The sequence below is a fragment of the Chanos chanos genome, chromosome 6 (assembly GCF_902362185.1).
Source record: "Chanos chanos chromosome 6, fChaCha1.1, whole genome shotgun sequence".
Classification (NCBI taxonomy): Eukaryota; Metazoa; Chordata; class Actinopteri; order Gonorynchiformes; family Chanidae; genus Chanos; species Chanos chanos.
In genome coordinates, this window is record NC_044500.1 from 14237728 (window position 1) to 14258376 (window position 20649).

The 20649-nt window shown below is 41.7% G+C and overlaps 1 protein-coding gene across 1 annotated transcript in view; it reads right to left on the bottom strand.

Annotated features, from left to right (window-relative positions):
- Positions 1-1170: 1170 nt before the first annotated feature.
- Positions 1171-20649, bottom strand: part of tyw1 (tRNA-yW synthesizing protein 1 homolog (S. cerevisiae)) — a 41573-nt gene continuing 22094 nt past the window's right edge. The window contains exons 13-16 of the mRNA XM_030777450.1: positions 19022-19157; positions 13452-13562; positions 7313-7480; positions 1171-1433 (exon numbers count right to left, since the gene is read on the bottom strand). Coding sequence (XP_030633310.1) covers positions 1212-1433; positions 7313-7480; positions 13452-13562; positions 19022-19157 — 637 coding nt within the window. The 3' untranslated portion in view covers positions 1171-1211. The remainder of the gene's footprint in view (positions 1434-7312; positions 7481-13451; positions 13563-19021; positions 19158-20649) is intronic.

The window sequence follows — 20649 nt, forward strand, 5'->3', positions numbered from 1 at the left end:
AAATTTTTAATCTTTAAACTCATATAAACAGCATACACCCTTCTCTGACCAACCACAGTAGCAAAGGAGACGATACTTTTCTCATGCAACAGCTTGCTGTAATCTCAGAGGCAGTGCCACACACACACACACACACACACACACACACACACACACACACAAGTTCTTTTCAGAGCATGGCTCCCAAGTGACTTTCACCGGAGGTCAGGAGAAGAAAAATCGTGGCTAAAAAAAAATCATTTTTAAAAGCACTCAAGCCTCACCTGCTGTAAGTGCAACAAGCTCACCTAGACAAATCTAACGAGCAAAAAGACCAAGGTGTCGTCCAAGTTTTGAACCGTGCCATCTATGCAATGTCTGAGGAAGGGCAACGTTCATTAAATCCCTTCGCTCTTGCAGTGCTGGTGTAAAGTTATTGCAATTAAAACAGAACATTCTGGAAAGACCTTGATGAAATACTGATACCCTCCCTAAGATTTCGTAAAAACGAGGGCCAGAGACTTTGTAAAAAAAAAAAATATCGATGCCACAGATGCACTTTATTTTCTCTTTGGCTCTCTGACCGTTTTTTTGCGCTACTTAGATCTAGAGGAGCGACTTACATTGTGCAAAACCCATTCTTTTCAGCTCCTGTGCACCTCACTGCTGTGGATAATTAGTGCCTCACTAGTGCACTGGAGCAAAGGTCAGCATAGACAGTTGCTGATACATTATATCCTAGGGGAAAGTCCGACAAGTCCAAACATGTCCACAGCTTGGTACATTTAGCCCGCAATGCTGTTAACCAGCCGCCAGCCCTCAAAGCAGAAAAGAAAAAAAAATCCCCTAAATTGTGGGCCTCTCCATTAAAGCATCCAGGTCTAAAAATCAAATGGGTGACATTTATAAAATGACCATAAAAAAGGGCACTATTGAGGATCTATATGGATTATAAGAGAGGAGAGATGGAAAGCGTTGGTGGAGGTGGCATGAGGAGTTACATTCCAGATTGATTTTCACCGCTGAGCTGATGGCAGAGGGCAAACTAATGAGCTTCAGCGAGGACAAAAAAAAACTACACCAGTCCAAATTTCAGTGTCATCCAAGACATCTGATGATTTCCAAGGATGATTTGAAAAAAAAAGGTATCTTATTTATGAGGAGTTCTTTAAAAAAAAAAAAAAAAAAAAAATCACCTTCCAGTGGATTGATAACTGCCAGTAAAACCAGCATCAGCATCCTGAGATATCTTTGGTCTTATTCTTCCTCTGCCAGCGAGTGTCTAAAGGGTCGAAGCCTCTCTCTTTGGCGCCAAAAACAGCCCAGCTGGGGGTCTTGGCCATGTAGTCCTGAGCAGAGAAAGTCTTGGTGCCCCCACTCTCTTCATATTCTTGAATGAGCTCCTGAAAACGGGGGTAGTCGATCCATGTCCACCACTCGCCGTCCACTTTGAACTGTACAGACAAACCACAGAGAGACAACAGCTGAGTGGAAGCTCTAAACAAGGCATACAAGAAGATACAAGTGGATCCTTCAGCAAGCCTCAACTTTGGTGAAGGCCCTTGTTGACTTATAAGATTCATTGGTATATCTCTCAGTGTTACATTTCCCCCACTGTGCGAAAGAATGGAGTAAACTCTTGCAGCGGTATTCGCTTCCCGTCTTAGAGACAAGAACGGGACTCCTGAAAATTAAGGTCTTCTATGTGGGTATTTGTTGAGAATAAGAATATTAAATTACTCCTAAATGTGCTAAGATTCTGTGAACAAGGCTTAACTGCTCTTAGTTTTACGCTGGGAAATGATGCTTCTCATAAAAATCCCTAAGGCTTACACAAACTTGTAAATCAACCAAAATTTCAACATTTCTAAGCCCTTTAGAACTGGCACAGCAGCAGTGAAAAGGCAACATCTGAGAGCGTTTTGTGAAAGGAAAAACATCATTTAGTGGTACACTGATACAGTGTTATGGCAAAGGCATTGATAGAAGGCATATAATCTGTCATGATCTGAGGCTTAACTAGAGAGGACATTACCTCAGTGCAGTTTTACATGGGTATAATGAGCAAAATACATCAATGCCAGAACCCATTTCACTTTTTCAACTTTTGCAAACTAGACAAAGAAATGCTTTTGGAGGTTAATATTACTGCTGGGTGAAAGTAGGAATAAACATATAAATACTTAAATACCTCCCATTCTACATTAGGACTCATTTTACTCCTGAGCTTGTTTACAGTGCGTTACTGGGAGTTTTTTTTTTTTTTAATACTTTAGGAATACGCCACGCCCCCCACACACAGTACTTCTCGTGCTTTGAGAATAAGGTACCAGATGAGCTACATGTGTTTTAGGAACTACTGGTTCGCTACAACCAAACTTTCCCAAACATTTCCCTCCCAATCAAATTTCAGCCTCCACGGACACTCTGGTTTGAGGCCAGAGGAAGGCAGAAAAACAAGTTCATTTTGACGGTGTTCTGATGAATTTAATTCAATACCATCACTGCCAAAGACAAACTCTGCTGTGCTGAACCCACAGAGAACAGAGGTGGGTAGTGATTACTGATTACATTTCAAACTGCACCAACCTAGACCAACACAACACAATAATAAAATCCATCCCGGGTGATACAATCAGCAACCGGGACCCGAACCTGTTCCATCATTCCCCCTCCTTCATTGACCTTCTCCCCTCCATACAGTCAGGCTGTGTGTGAGATATGTGGTTGCGAATGCTATTCCGTGTACCTCTGGCTCTGTGGCCATATACTCCTCTGGTTTGTTCTAAAATGTCTGATTGAACTGATGGAGAGAAATGGCAGAAGAGAGAAAGAAAAAAAGAAGTGCTGTTTGGGAATTGGGAGGCATTTTACTTTTAGCTACTATTGTCCTCAGGGTGAAAACCACCGAACAACCTCCATTTTCTTCTGTGACTGATCACTTCTGACACCATTAAGCAAGAGAAGCTCTGAGGAAACACATAATCCCCTAACCCACAGAAAAAACAAAAAACAAACAAAAAACATAAAAAAAAAAAGAAAAGAAAGGCTGAACCGGCATAAAATGGAAACCAGTGAAAGTAAAAGCTCAGAAAGAGGGCTCAACAATCCCTTCAGTGATAAATATAAATAAATAATGCATCTATATGTCTCATTAAGGATGTCCAATTAAAGACATGAGCGGAACTATTTTATTTCACAGAGGGAATGTCTGGAGTTATTCCAGTACTGAGACACTTCGTCGCTGTCAGCACCGAGGGGGAAGACTCACTCAGACGCTAATGAAATCTTTAAAAGAAATACAAGCGACCATGTCTGGATTTTACTGTTTCTGTTAAAGAGAGAGAAAGAGAGAGAGAGAGATAGTCTGAGCTCCTGACAGCAACTCTTGCTTGACAGCTCGGCCATGTTTTACAGAGCAGGGCAAAATTCAGGCTTAGGTCTGAATTCTCCGTGTGAAAACCCCCTGGAGACGCCACCCCGTCCTGTTAGCGCAGCGCTAAACCTGTCAGGTTCATCTCTAAGCCGTGCTATCGCCTCAATCCCACTCACCTGCAGCTTTGCACAGGCAGACTCAAATGCTATCTCGGCAGTTAGTCTGTGAAGTCTTTCAGTAGTGAAGGCCTCTGTGGGCCTGTCTCCAAAAGCCTTGTGTTTTCATTACAGAGTCATTTGCTGAGGTGAATCACCCCGGTGAGCTCCCTGTGGTCTGAGGCCCAATACAGATAAAAGACAGAGTGAGGATGAGGGCTCCCAGGAGGCCTGGCTCCTCTCCGCAGGAGGAGGTCAGATCTATCCTCCACCTCCATGTGTTTCTCTCCCTCGCTCTCTCATTCCTCTAAATATTCACCGGTGCTTAAGAATCACACCAAACTGCTAGTGTGAAGTATTCAATCCTGTATTTAGAAACACGGATGGACAAATCCCTCACTGTGTAACAGGCTTGTGCTTGATTCAAAATTGTGGAATTCAATTCCACCTGGACAATGGACATCTGGCAGTGAGTGATATATCATTTTTTTTGTGTGTGTGTGGTTGGGGCGAATGTGTGTGTGTGTGTGTGGGGGGGGGGGGGGTCAGTTCCAGTCCTATCGCTCCAGTTTTATGTCTTAAGGGGTATGGATGGTTCAGTTCAAATTCAAATTTAAGAATTCACTAACAAAGTAATCTAAAATAATTACTAGGAGTTGCTTTCCTTCCTTGAGTTTCAGGTGGCATATTTTCAGTGAACACTTCTCTTGACAACCTTAATGGGAGCAGCGTGAACTTCAGGGTGTTAAGATTTCACAACCTGAACAAAGCAAACAAACAGAACATCTACTTCCACAGTCTTCGCATAGACTCCAACAAGGATGTAATGAACATAAAAAGAAAAGGGACAGTCTCTCTTTCTTTCCTTGTACACTGCAGATGTTATATCAATATTAGTCTAAATTGCAAAGGGTGGCCTGATGTATTTCGCAATCAGCAAAGACACTTGAAGCGGTTCTGCACTGCTGTAGCTCATCTGCAAACTCTGTAAAAGGGATTAAGAGGGTTTCTGGGCTCATAATGTTCAAGAGCTCCTCTTTTTTATGAATTATTTAATAATCACAAGAGCAGCTAACGGGCTATTGTTGTACATAGTGTATACTCCACCATTAAATCTTTTATTTCACTATAGAAGTGTTAAAACAGCGGAATCCCTTTGGATTTAAATCCTTATTTACCCCTGGTTTGAAGGCCTTTGCACTGCTGCTGTAAAAAAAAAAAAAGAAATAAAAGAAAAAAAAAGAAATAAAAGAAAAAAAAAGAAAAGCCTTGCATCAAAAAAAAAAAAACAAAAAAAAAAAAACCTCAACCGGAACACGCATCAGTCTTGTGGATACAGTTACCGCTGCACGATTCGGTCATTTTTATGTGCGATATTGAGGGGAAGGGCAGGTAAGGAGGACAAAAACACAGGGATATTATGAAGATAAAGTCTGTCTCTCTCCGAGCGTGAGGAGCTGTAAATTAATAGCAGAGTTTTACCTGGTGTCAACACCACTACCGATTAAGGGCTGAAGCATTAGAACTGGGTGAGAATAAAAAAAAATAAATAAATAAAAAAGGTGGCAAAACAAAATCAATGGAATGAATTACTGACTATGGCCTTCCAGGCTTTCATGTGAAAAACTGCTCCATATTACAGCAACAATGGGCTTTTTAGCACCCTTGTGAGTCATGGCCAGGCGGAACCGAATGGAGGGTGAGAGCTAGCCTCTGTGAGCCTGGTACTAACTCAGAGGGAGTTCATTTTTCACCTTCACTTCAATGCCACCTTATTCAATCAAGCTTTCTGACTTCAGGAGCCAAGCCCGTGAGACACATGAGGCCAGGACAAAAAGCCTGATGCTAATCACTGCTCTACTGGTTGTGTAAGGTTCTGTTGTCAAGGTGACCTACTTTATGCTAAGGTTATTCAAATTTTACCAAATTTCAACCAAGGTGGCTTTGCGAACTGTCAGTTAAGAATGTGTGTGTGTGTCCAATTTCAACCAAGAGCGCTGAAAAAAAAAACAGGTGAAAAGTATACCAACAAGTAGCAACACAGGCTTGATATTGATTGCATGTTTACAGACAGATATGTAAAGATTTAAGGGTTGTCCAGCTGTCAAACAGTCACATTTTGCTAAGGGGACAGTTCTCACATGCTTTTTAGCACAGGCTAATCCATCCATCTAGAGTCTCAGCACAGGGGTACAAACCTGTGAGGCATGTAATCAGCATTTCTCCTCTCTGTCAGCATGTATGAAATCAACCCCGCTGCCACTGCAGGAACACAGACAAGAGACCTGCCTGTCTGTCTGTCTGTTTGTCTTCCTGTCTGTTTGCCTGACTGTCTGTCTGTCTCCCTGACTGTCTGTCTGATTGCCTGTCTGTCAACATCAAGCAGGTAGGAAGAGAATGACCTTGTTTGTGCTTGGCTGGTGACTGCTTTGAACTCTCCCACTCAACAAGTTCTAAGTTGACAACTTTAATATTTGCCAACTTTACATAAGAAGAAGAGGATTAACAGTAGGACACTCTTGGATAGCTCTAATACTGTCTGAGAAACCAAGTGCTAGCAGACAGATGCAATTAGAATCACATCAAGTTTTTTCACCCTGCCACTGCCTGCTTCTCCAAAGGGCTTAGGAGTCTAGGGGCTGAAAGATGTGGGTGAATATCCAGACAGACATGGGTGGAATTGAGATAATTATGATAGGGAGGTCGTATCAAACAAAGAGTAGTAAATAGGGAATGATGGAAGAAAAATGTGGAGTCTTTGGCTTGGCATTTCACAGTGCCCTCAGCACATGCCAAACCTTCTCCGTTAAAACAGATCATAACCTTGAGGGGCTGTGAACTTGGGTGAAGTCTAGGAGTCATGGCGTATCAATCATAATTCCTAAATGATGACTGTTTGGTAGTGCGTTGTTACACAGATCAGTGAAGTCAGAGGGACTCAGGGACTCTGTAAAACCAAGTCAAAGGCAGAGAAGGCATCAAACCAGAAAATGGAAAAACAATGATAATGACCAAAGACCTTACAGAGCCCTTGTTTTGTATGTCTTACATAGATGTAGAAAAAAAACCCCACTGGGTCCCATTGTGCTTGCCTGAGAAAACAGAAATTTGCAATGGAAACACATATTAAACCTGTGTGTAGTTATTTCACTATAAATAGCAAATAATAAAACAGGTGTGGAAGATTTGGTGAATATGTGAATGTTCACATAGGCTACTTGTTAGCAAGAGATGATTGCTAAGAAAGGCTTGCCTCCCACACAAACCATTAGGAAAGCTGTCAGAGGAAAGATGTGGAGTGAAAAAAAAAAACCCTTTAACAGTAATCTGTTGTTAAATCCCACAGACTCAAGTTCTTAAGGCAAAGAGTGACAAGTCACGCAAAGGGATCAAAGAGATAGACAGCAGAAAGGATATTCAGTGCCCAGAAAATAAGAACAAAAAAAACCTCCTTGTAATTCCATGGCTGGCTCATTTTAATTGTCCAATCACTGCTGTACTATTCAAAGAATATGAGGAGTCATTATAAAGAGAGGTATTCAACAGAGATAAATGATTAAAGGTGCTGACTGAGAACATGTCTCTTGACCCACTGAAAACCACCAGAGTGCTCTTCAAAGTTAATACCACCTCTTAAGGACCAAAAACAGGTGGTCTGAGTTGAAGAACAGATTTGAACTTGAACTTTCGATTTTTTTCCACTCAATCAAGTACCCTTTCTATCTATTGATCTTTTTATCTATCCATCGGGTGACGAAACTCTTGTGGTAGGGGTATGTGTGGGTGTGGGTGTGTGTGTTACCTTGTAGTGAGCTAATAACAGGCAGTTCGAGTGCTCGTGCTCGCAGGCGATTTCGTACTCCGGGAGCAGGTCGGCCAGCTGCTGCACGAAGTAGATGACCTCCTCGTGCCAGGGCACGTTAGCCATGGTCAAGTTGCTGGCAGAGCTTTCGCCACAGTATGTCACTCCCTATGGAACAGAGAAAGGCAAAGATGATGATCCAGTTACTCAAGCCAAATAGAATAATCCAATCAGAATTACAGCTGCAGATGGTACATACAGGAAGTGAAGGCACATTAAGTGACCTCTTTATTAGGTACACCTATCTAGGATTGGGTAGAACCTCCTTTTCCCTACTGAGCAGCCTGACTTTTTCTTAGAACAGATTCAACAAGGTGCTGGAAACATTCCTAAGGGGTCTTGGTCCATGTGGCTTCCATAACATTGATAAGTTCCAGGAGATTTTTTGGCCGCACCAAACGCTCATGTTGCAAACCTCTACCTAATTTCAAAGGTGATGATATGTGCCGTGTGACATGGTGCATTATCCTGTTGGAAGTATCCATCTGAAAAAGGGTAGACTACGGCCATGAAGAGATGCACATAGTCTGTAACAACGCTTATGTACGCTGTGGCTCTCAAATGATGTTCAGTTGGTATTCAGTCGCCGAATGTACGACAAGAAAACATTCTCCACATCATTACATCACCACTGCTAGCCTGCACCGTTGATACAAGGCATGATGGATCAATGAATATATGGTGTTTATGCCAAATTCTCACCATACCATCTGTATGTTGCAGCAAAAACTGAGATTCGTCATACCAGACAATGTTTTTCACTAGTCCAATTTTAGTGGCCTCATTTTCCTGTTCTTAGCTGTTTCTGAGATGCCAGAACCACCACATCCGGTACCCGAAAATCATACCACAGTCAGAGACACTTCAATCAGGCATCTTAGGCACTCTAATGTTTAGTCAAACAACAACTAAGCCACGTCTCCATTCTTCATTTACTGAGTTGCACCCATATGATTTGCTGTTGGGAGGAGCAGGTTATTTGTGTAAATAAGTAGGTGTACCTAATAAAGAGGCCGCTGTGACCAGTCTATACTTTTGTAAAATTTTGATTGTGATGGATAGGTGAGGGAATGAATCGGGGGGGAAAGAAATATCTTCAGAGGACGTCTAGTTAGCAATGCCTCACGGTAAAAGGTAGAACTGAACAACAAACGCAGTATAAATCATATTTGTGCACACACAGCCCAAGGACAACGCCTGTATATGAAGGCTGATTGAGTTTTCTATGGATGGCAGAGAAAGACAGAAAGGGCCAGATAATTTCACTAACGCCCACACACTAGACAGAAAGGACTGCATTCACTTTGCACCTCACAGATGTTGCCATGTTACCATCGGGAGGAATGAGCCACACAGGTTTCCCACAAAGACAACATGTAGGGTATATTCAGGTCATTCAAACTTAGGAGGTATCAGACAGCGTTACTCACAAATCAGTGGTGTATTCTCCTGAGGTCACAACCACGGTTTCACACCAGAGCTTTTCAATAGCACAGAGATTAGTTTTTGTCAAAGCTCCAAATTAGAAAAGTTCTTTATCCAATTCTGCTAGCTTCAGGCCAAGGTAGGAACGACCTCAGAAACGTCAATGACAAGTAATGAAACGGTGAAACGTACACATCCACAGTCTGTAGGTGGTGTGGGTTCATCTGAACACGTTTCTCATTATACCATGTGGGCTTCTTAGTTTGGTGTAGGAGAATCAACGGCATTGACAGAACAGTGCTCAGATTGTGTTGAAACAGCAGTGTGTCATTGTTTGAAGTGCTGCACGCCTTCAATGTTTATCTTTCACAGCGAGTATTTGTGAATGGAGACAGATAGAAACACTGTAAGAGAGAGTGCATTTTAGGCTAAGCTTTTCACAAAATGTAAGGACAAACTTTGCTGTATATTCATCAGTTTCAATCTGTGGAGTCTCTGTAGCCATGGTGTGGAACTGCAGAGGTGACACAAACTACTCCGTCTCCAAGGACAAAAATAAGGGAGATAAAACGGAGTTAAAGAGGAGAAAAATGACTGAAGCAGTTACGTTTGTTTGTATAGATTAGCAGCAATTAAACACATTTAGCAAAGGCTAAGTGACAAATGAATTGTAATTGACTGATTGCACTCAGTTTGACCCAAATACCGCACATTCAGACTTTATAGCCTACAAAAAAAACTGCACATTTTCCAATACAGCTTTCTACACGAATACACACATAAAAAACACCATAAACTTTTGGGTACCAGCAAATTGTCTCATTTCCACTACTTTTTTTCTGTGATACCTATTCAAACCAAAAACAACATAATCCATTTATCCTTTTTCAGAAATGAAAACATTCTTATCCATCCCTAGGACAATAGAGACAGCAACATTTAAAGGATAATGAGGAGAAGATGCTTTGCGGCATCCACAATTTGGTTCTCTGGACTGTGGCTGATTTCCGAGGACGATAATCTTGACATCTCACAGAATTGATGAGCCCCTGTTCTTATCAAGCTGCACTGTAGCCTTGCGGAATAATGATTACCTACAAAGCTGCATTGATAAATCAGTGGAACCGAGGGAGAGAGAGAGAGAGAGAGAGAGAGAGAGAGAGAGAGAGAAAGAGAGGGCCATGCTGTGAGAAGGTTTTTGAAAGCTCAAAATACCACAGCAACCTGATAGAATAGATAGATAATTGATAGAATAGAATATATCAACTTTGTCCAATGTCCAGCTGAGAAGGACCGTATTATCTCTCAGTGAGCCTAACCCTGCTGAGTTTCAGATCCATTTCAGACAAACTTACGCACAGCTGGCTTTTAATATCGCTTCAAAAAACATGATAGATTGTTTGATTACAAATCACCAATACCTATGGCCTAAGCAGTGTATAGAAATGAAATGTTTAATGGTCATATTTCATCCTGCATGGACTACCAGGCGAATACATACTATATCAATGATGGTGTGTTTTCGCTAAAAGAGGAACCTGTGGTACACCGTTAAGATATTGATCACATCTCATAGATAAAGCTGTCCTCATGGATCACTGACACAGAGTTCATTTCAAATCTCAGCAAAAGTGTTTCATCTTAGTGTCAGCCCTAACACTGTCCTGACATGCTAATTGCACAGGAATAATGTTTTGATCAATATTGCCAAAGCCGGCCAATTCATCAGCACTCACGTGAAAGACAGGACGGCTACAGGAAGGCAGAACAACATGAGATTAACCACTAAACTGTAAGGGAGCCAGACGCTCTCCCTGGCCTTGGTGGTGGACTGAGCAACTAGGGTAATTTTTCAAAAAAGTTCCTGCGACAGAGTGGGCCCAAGCCACACTACCACACTGAATTCTTTAATTACAAATCCCTTTGGGCCAAAGCAAAAACAAGAAACTGACAAATGTGAAAAGTTAGCTATTCTGAATTCACTGTTTCCAAGCAGAAGACACCTGCTGCCTAGGTTTTAGGCTCGTGTGGGATTTAAAACACTGAAAAATATTAAGAGTAAGTAAACAGATGTAGATCAGAGATCTAATTACTCGAGGGTTATAAGAATGGAAAGAACATCTGGAGTGGGCCAAGCTGCCGATAACTCATGAGTGAGTTAGGAACTGTGAAGTGTGTCCTGTTCCCACCGAATTTCATTATCAGCAACATAAATCAAAAAGTTCCCATTCTTCCATTCAGTGCGCAGTCTCAAGGGCTGAGTCCAGTCTTACACAGCACAATGGCTGGCAAGGCCACTTACGCAATACATTAACTATATCAGGTCAAACCGTCCAATTAATGAACGTTCTTTGACCAATGCGACCTAGAACAGAGGCCGCTCCCAGAGTATTGAAAATATCTACACTACTATTTATCTCTAAGCTCGAAGAGCACAGGGGACACACAATGAATGAGTGGCCAATGCAAACAGCGGCAGTTAGTGCAAGGCAATACATTCAGCGGCAGACGCTGTAACATTACAAAGTTGGTAAGGACACTGTATCTGAGCTTTGAGGCTGTGACATATTTGCTCCTTTGTTAGGACACCGAAAAACTGCGTGTTAAAGGCAAGCCACTCTTCCACTACTTTCTGACCTTCCGTTGACAGCAGCATAATCCTGCCAACATAATTAACATTCTCACAACTGCAAAGCTAGGAGTGTAAGAACATGCCCAGTGAAAGTCATCTGGTAAACCCACTTTATTCGGACAAATGTAATATTAAAGAGCTGCTAAAAGCTCGTACAGGAATACGAGAGATAAGAGATAAGCAAATCTGGTCTAAGATCACACTATGCTAACTGATTTTGCTTTATTATTAAGAATCCTTTTTCCTCGCTTTTCTTTTTACACATGGACAAGATCATGGACTTGAAGGAGACAGTTTTGCAACGAAATGAGAAGCAAGAATCGATCAAACAGAGGCCTGCTGGTTATAAAACACCACACACCGAGGTCTCAGACAGCCAAATGCTGTTTGGTTATATTCAGCAATATTTCTTGCACTCTTTCATAGCTTTTATTTTAGTAGAGAGGCGGGCATCAATCCTCAGCTCCTGTAGTCTATCAAAGTGGGCGATTATTGTTGCTAGGTAACTGGATGTCATAGTTGAAGTTCGTTTTTGCTTTGGAGTGCCTCTCTGCTTTGAATGAGAATGCGCTAGACTCCCTGTGGGGCAGGGGTTCTTGGAGATGTTCATTGGCTATTGCTGGTAATGAGATTACAGGAAAAGTATCATGACAATCTTACGCAAGACCTTCCTCCGCTCCATTAGAGAAGAAAATGCTAATGGCAAAGATAAGAGGTGTACAGGAGACGGTCAAAGCACCTCAAGAAATTAGCGTAGACACCAATTATAGGTCGATGAATAGAGAGGTAGAGCGAGAAAGCAGAAATAAATCAGTGCCTTATGTACGAGTTGTCTGAGCTAATTCTACCTCCCCTTGAAGGACTGAGTGGGACTGGTTATTTAATCGATAAAACATTTTCTTCCAATAAAAAAAAAAAAATGTGCAGAGAAAAAGGTTAACATTTTCACAGCATTTAATGAATATTAAACAAATTTTCCATTGACATTTACTATACATTACAATATTTCCAGAGCCATCTGAGGTGGTGCATCCAAAGGCCAGTATAAAGGTGTTGGTGCTTTTATAAGACTGTTGAGAGCGGAGACAAGGGAACGGGCTGTGGCCTCTGTAAGTTACTTCACACTTAAGACCTGTAGTCACAGCTATAGGAACTCAATATCAGAACACAAGAATGTCGACTGGTCAGGGTGGGGAAGACAACTGTCTACTGTTTATTCCATGGCAGCAAATCCAACATCAGTGGACTGCAGGCAGTTCCTGTCAGTTACATTTAGAAAAAGGAGAGAATATTTATGTAGGGAAGAGGCTGATTTAAAGGCCTTCGTCATGTGATGAACCTGGAGGTTCATTAAAAAGTAATCTTAATTATTCACCTAGATTCTTTTCAATTACTACCATTGCAAGACCGCAAAGCCATCTTGGTCTGAATGAGAAAGAGAACCAATATCACTGATTGCACGAGCAGCCCATGAGGTAAAAGTAATGGGCAGGAACCCAATCCTCCTGCAGGGTATGTTAACTTCAAACGCTCCTGTGGCTTTAATGCATTATCACAGAACAATTTCAAAATTGAATGGGCTGGAATCTAAGTGCCCTTGGAGAGTAAGTCAAAGTGTGATGCCTCATTGTTCCCATATTGTTTCAAACATGACTGGATGGACTGAGTTAGAACCATCTGAACTGCACATCATACGTACCATATACCATCATTAAGAAAGAATGCTGCCAGATTTAGAGCATCCTACCCAAAGGCCATTTCTCCCAAATCTAACTTAATTAATCTTAGCTCAGATTAAGTCAATCTGCTCAAGATCTTGTTTCGGAAACACGACGGAAAAGCCAGGTTAATCAGTCTGGTCATTATCTTGATTTCCTACTAATGAGCTGGAAAGAGAAGTGTAAGGGGTTCTGCCATCACCTTGACAAAGCTTTAATATCCTCAGGACAGCGAGTTGGAGCAAAGTGAGAGAGAGAGAGCAAATGCCCAGACTGAAAATAGCTTCAGTGGTAAATGACGCACCTTCACTTCAATGAAGTCCGGCTGTCCAAGAGCAATAAGCTCGGCGTAGGCCTTCAGTTCATCCACGTTCCAGGCCTTCACCAGAGTCAGTCTGTACACTGTGCGCTGTTGCTGGATGTGGGCAGAAATAGAAGGAAATATTACTGACAGCAATATCTCACGAACGGAAAGATTCAAAGATTGAAAAACAAAAACGTGTCGATTAGATTGTGCACATATTCTGGAGCACACGTCATCAGACAGCAGACTCTCCTGTAGTTTTAGCAGGAGATAAGATTTTTTTTTGTAGAAGTTTGTAACAAAAAAGGAATAGCACATCACTGTAAGAATGCTGTACGCTGAAGATATTACTGTATGGTAGCTTATAATTTTGATAGGAAAATCCCTGTGACAGTCTGTTAATGAACAGCAACATTAATTAGAAATGGTATTGTTAATGAAGACAACCCTGACAAGTATGCTTCTTAGACTGCGTTGATAGGTTTCAGCCTGCCAGTGGTGGGTGAATATATGACAACATGACAAACACACACTGACACATCCATCATTACTCACTGGAAACCTACATTGTTCCCCTAAGGAGAAAGGACCTCTCAAAAAAAAAAAAAAGGTTTTTTTTTTTGAGTGATAACGTCTGTTATTGGCTTTTATTCCACTCTGTCAGAGTGACATCCTGGTGAGTTTCTGTCACTTACTGACATGCCCCCAGGTAACTGCATCGCTACACTAGCTATTCCCTAGCTACAACTGCCACAGCAGAGCACAGAGTGCAAATGTCTGCACTGTGTCTACACTGTCCTCTGCTTCAAAGGCAGCTCCATAATAACGAATGGATCAGGCAGAGAAAGGAAGCTAATGAGAGTGGTGCTGCTGACCCTGGGTTGCCGACAACAGCTGGACAGATTCAGTCCGAATCTGTTCGACTGGGCGCTTTAACTCCTTTCTCTCTGTCGAAGTGTGTGTGTGTGTGTGAGACAGAGAGAGAGAGAGAGCTGATTGGAGAGCGATGACTGCAGGTGTGGTATTTACAGCTGTGTTTCTTTCTTTCTTTTTTTTTTTTTAAATCTGACAGCAAAGGTCCATCAATCCTGTTCCGGGAGAGCTGGGTCAGGCTGGATATCAGTGAGAGTGACTTAAAGACTGGAGAAGAAATATGGCAGGTGGCTGGGACAAAATGATCTTATCAAACTTTCTGGACACAGACTGAGTGTAGTTGTGGACCAAATCTGTTTCTTCATGGGTATACTCCACGGAAAATTCTTTTCAGTACTACACTGGGCTTAATTGGTGCCTGGGAAAATCCACCCTGAATTAAAGTGATTTCCATAAAGAAAAGGTCAAAGTCATTTAGAGTAGACGAGGAAAGAATTCAAAGTGACAAAGGTGAGGCGGAAGTGGTGGGAGACATATTTACAGGTTTGGATAAGTGCTGTGACGACTATTACTTGGCCATAACCTTCAAACTTTCCGAGAAGTCCAAAAACACCCAAATACATGATAAATACATACATGAGGAGATGTTTATTGTTCTTTTAAATTAGGAACACTCTACTTGAACCCTCCATCATAAGGGCGACTTTACACTGTCTTATATTTGTTATAACATATTTTACGCAATCATGACACTTTATGTAAGTTCACAGCATCTATCATAAAACAGTATTGTGCATCTGACTTATGTCAAATTTTGTGACACAGGTTGCCATGACAGCTAGCTAAGGCTAAAGGCTTATGTCAGCCGGCATTCCCGGGATAATATGATAAAGTATTAGCGTAAGCATCTGGCACGGGTCAGTATAACCACTTCTTGCATCAATGCAGTGCTAAGCCTCACTCCACCTGCTATTCTCTCATGGAGGAATCTATGAGAATCAGATCAGGTAACAACTACGTTTGATGGGGAGCTCCATTTTAGCTCATTTCTGTAGTGCTGTCAATCATTTGCGCACACCCCCGATTTCGCCTGTTTCAAGCACACTCCAGCTAACCTCCTCCATCAGATCCCCCACAGTTCTCTGCAAAATAAGGGTACTCATCAGCAACCCAAGCCTCAACAGAATGAATGTAGACATTCACATCACATTGTAATATATTTTATCTCTCTGATGAACAACCTGTACCATGTCACTCCTCATCACTTTTTTGACACTTTTTCTGAACAGGCGTCCCTTCAAATGTCAGTATACTGCAGTCTCAGACAGGATATAAAAGGCCACAGTCAATTAGCAGAAGGAGACTTACAAGAAAAGCTACAGGTGGAATGGGTGAAGATGGTGGTCTTGTCCTCTGTGTAGAATGTGCTGAGACAGTCTTTTAGAGCAATACTCATCTTACAGAGGACAAAACCTGCCAAGGGCAAATTTAATATGAAATAGAGGTCGCCATTTATGTCAAAACATGAGAGAATATCAGGTTAACAGGCTCACTTGACCACATAAGGGCGCGAAAACAATTACAGAGGCCAGCATAAAATTTGCTGATACCCGAAGAGCCAGCAATGAATTTCAATGTTTTTCAAGCATGGTTTTAAAGAAAAATAACTTGGTATTATTTTTTTTTTCCTCAGATGAGGGGAGGCAGTGGTATAACTTTTTCCCTTAGCCTATATAACAAATCTGCCCTCAGGTTATTATTATTTTTTTTTAATAGACAGAGTTCCTCTGCACGCTAAAACTCTCTATAAATTCTCTGAGCAGTTGTTCTTGCTTCTCTTGCTAGGGTTTCTTGAAGTACTGTATTTAAAATGGCAAATAAAAAAAATGTCAACTTATTGCTCCGGTACGGAAAGAGAGAGAGAAGTTATAGACTTTAAGGTGAAAAAATCATCATAAAATCTGACTATTTGAGGGAACCTGTCCCAGTGGGGTGTTCCTGGAGACAGACCTGAGAAGGTAAGACACAAGCTATTTATCACTGAGCAGAAAAGAAGACCAGTGTGCTGTTTGGGTGTTGGGCACACAGCTCATAGAGGACCTAACTAATAGAGCTGGGATTCTCTGTGTTTTTCAGAGCAAACACCCATTCCCTAACACCCTTCCTCGGGATATTTCCACTACATTGATACAGCATTATTACATTTACTTATGCTTTCTGACATAAATAAGGTACCTCTGGGAGGTCTCTATTGAGAGGCTTTTATTGCTCCAAAGTAATGACCCCTCTTAATCTAAACTAACAACAACAACAACAACAACAAAAAAAAGACAAAAACCATGTCCATCTCAATGGACATACGCACATCTAATTCACGTCCTCATATAATTTCAGCGAAGGACTGTCCTCATTTAAACTGTATGGGCAGAACGTAAGCGGAATGAAATTAGGGAATCATGTTATCCCAAAGTAGAGGAGTAAACAAGTTCGCTGTTAGACGCTTTGAGGGTTGTTTCTGTACTTCCCGTGAGACTACGTGCTGTAGCTTAATTAGCCTGAGCAGCCCCATTGAGCCCAGAAAAGCATCGAAATATCTCAAAGCATCCACTTCAGTTAGTCAGACATAAATGGAACCCTACAGGACCAAAGCATCTCTCTGTCCTACCCTAATGCACCATGTTCAGATTTCCAATAACAGTATCAGAATCAATGAAAAACAGAACGAGAACACACAGCAAATGACACACAGCCTTCACAACTATCTGTCTGTTATTGGACATCCCTACTCATATCAGTTTGCTCAAGCTGACAGTTGAACGTCGACTTTAGCTACAGTTGGAAGCACGGGCGAGGGGTAAGAGAGGAAAGCTAATTTTAAAAGCGTGTTTGGGGTTGGGATTATTGGTGTAGAGAGTTCCCTACGACTGATTTTACAACCCAGCTCTTTTTCAAGGTCATTAAGCTAGACAGGGGAACATTTTTGTTTTTCCTGGCCGTGCTTTCCAGGAATTTGCTAATAAAGATAATGACATCACACAAAAAGAGAGAAAAGCGGAGCTGTGCCACTAATGCAGGATGCCCCCCCCCCCCCGCCCCCCACACACACGCGCACGCACACACACACACTCGCACACACACACACACACACTCGCACACACACACTCGCCCAGCCCACCCTCTCTGCTTTCTCTGTGAAAAGCCTGCAGCGGTCCTGACGTGTTGAATTTAACAGTGCCTGGATTTGGGTCACTCGTGTGTTCACGTGCTGTAGAATCCTGTTGGAGGCAAAATCAGTTAAAAACAAAGCCTAGCAGACCATGGTGGCTGGTTAGCGTCATTTAAAGTGAACGTGTCAGGGTCTGACTGTTGGCTCTGCCGCTTGTTGTCTTAGCTCAAGCTGACAGAATCTTCCTGCTGTCCAAGATCATTGTGATCTCTTGTACCCAAAACTACTGGTGGATGTAAAAGGAAACTATTTCTCTCTCTCTCTCCCTGACCCGAGGCACAGAACAAGACCAGTATCGCGACGTGACGGTATAGCCCGTGACGGGGTCGGTCAGTCGAGCTTCCCACACTCGCTAACATCCAACGCGTCACAAACCCACACCCCCCCCAAAAAACACCTGAATGGACTAATAATGTATGACTCACTGTGGGCAACAGTGGGCATTTCAGACACGGTACCCAGAGGTGGCACCAGGGGTGAGTTCCACTCATACGACCTGAAAATGACAGTAGAGGGAAGCAAGACAGATCTTTTCTGCTTCATTCTCTGATGATGACTCACACGCTCTCACAAAAAAAAAAAAAACATGAGAATCTGGGGCACAGGAGCGCCGGTGTGTTCAATAGCGCATTGAGACGAGCCATCATTCGAAGCACGGTAAATAGGCGCAGTTCAGCAAAAAGGCGCCGTGAATCATTCCTGAATAATGGTATTTAAAAATAATCAGCTAGCGAAGTCGGGGCCCCCGGGGGGAACAAAGCGGCCTTTTTGTCATCTGGAGTTGCTTTAACCCCGCTTTCTGAATTTAAACTGATGATGGACAGCACCTCTTTTTCATCTCTGTCCTACACAGATCTACATCAACACTGAAATTTCAAATTAAAAGAGCATCGCCTGTCTCTGTTTTAGAACCTCCTATTGGTTTGGGACAGACACAGGAGAAAGTTTTCCCATTGTGCTTAGTGGATTTGGATCACACATATTTATGCAAATTATTTCTTCTATCAAAACAGGTCTACGTCAGACTACACACCGCTAAAGCAAGCTGTGAATTACATAATGAATTTCATGTAAGCAGTACCAGGGTTAGATTTTCTTTGATCAGTTCTATATTTATTCATACATTACGCATGGGGGAGAAAAATGAAGAACTGCAGAATTAAGGGCAGGTAGTATTTATGGTATAGGTTTGCTATCATAGTTCCATAAAAAAATGCAATAACTATTAAATGTAATAATTCACTACTAAAGCTCTGATTTTCAGACAGTAAAACCAACTGTATGTACAAATCTCATAGGGGGAAGGACCAATGTCATGTGAGTTATGGACCCATATAATTAGGTCAAAAAATTCCCAAAAGTCATGGTGGATGATTTATAGTCCTCCGTTAAGAGTCCCATGTTAATAAAGGCCTAGAAGGCAACGCTGTGGTCAGTGTGACAACTACAGTCATGAACATAGAGACCACACCTTTTCTCCAAGAGCTCTGAGACTGTCCAGGAAACGCTGCCAGAAGTCCTTGAAAAGTGGACGGTCAATTCGTTTCAGGCTGTCCTTGGTGCTAGCATCCACACTGACATAGAGCTGTGTCACAGGAACCAGATTCCTATAGATGCAGATGGAATAGAGAGAGAGAGAGAGAGAGAGAGAGAGAGAGAGATGAAGTAGACAGAAAGTCAAGAAATGATCGAATTAGCCTGTCTGTGTGTAACACTGGGAGCCTGCTGAGAGCCCCACTCTAACATGCTAACAAGATAAACTTAAAAACTTGACTGGATTACTGTCAAGACTTCAACTAGACAGTAATTGCTTTGTCACTGAGAAGCTGGAGAAAAACACAACGAATCAGACTGGCATTAGGGCTTGTGCACTCTCTCCACCAGCACTTTACTCAGAGAGAGAGCATGAGAGAACACTTTTCCCCCCTTCTCATCTCTTTCTGCTACACTGAGTGAACATGCTCAATTGCATTAAATGTAAACTGTTAAAGCAAATGCATTAGTCTGAACACAACAGGGGATCAGGTGAGCAAGGCACACGTAAAAAAAATACAAACTAGAGCACAGTAAGAAAGAAAAAAAAATCGATACAAAATACATTTAATATAATATGGACTAGGGAATGCACATCCTATTAAAAGCCACATAAATCCAGGCAAGCGCTACAGAATTTGAAAATTTGACTTTGCTTCGACCCAACCCTCTTAAACGTCCAATCAAGACATGACCCTGTCCAGCTCTATAAATCCAAACCCTTTCAAATTCAGGGTGACTGGGTGTTGGATTTCCCTCCTCAGCAGCTTTTGATGGGCAATAAGGAAATATCAGCATTCAGGTCAGTGAGAAACATCTTACTACATATGGGTTTCTTATCTAGCGGCTTGAAACTAAATATACAGCATAAAAAAAAAAATTGTTCAAGACAATTAGCGTTTCAGCTAATGACATTTCAACTTATTTAGATGCTCAAGATAAGATGTATGTATTAATGTAAAAACATCGACTAAAAAAATTGAAAATACATAATTTTACTGTAACTGAATGACATTTCAAGTAATCCAAAAAGCAAACACGTTACAAACTGACTTTTTCATGAGTCGGTTATTTAGTAAGAGTCCACGGGTCTTAAAAACGTCTGCATTTAAGTGAGATTTTTCATAATGTGGTTTTAAAATCCAGGGGAGCCTGCACTGATACCACTGATTCTTGAGCTGTGCAATTCAGGGGAAGGGAATTGAAGGGAATAAGGAAGAAGAACAAAGAGGCAAGTGAACATCAGAAAAGCACCATCACTTTTACGAACTTTTACAGCAAGAGAGAAGATGAACCGGCAACCATGATTACTTAGCATACTTCAGATCTTGCTGGAAGTGAAGCGTTTAGTGTCTACACAAAGTTTTAAACCATGCGGAAACACTTTCTTAAACAAACTGTGGCCTGCAGGTTGGTACGACAACTTACCCTTGAAGGACAACATAAGCAAAACATGAAAACCGTATTATTGATATGAATAATGTAATGGGTGCATGGCTTTCATTATGCTCAATGAAATACCATCTCTGTGTCTCTCAGGCTGGGACACTTGGGGCTCTTGAGTGT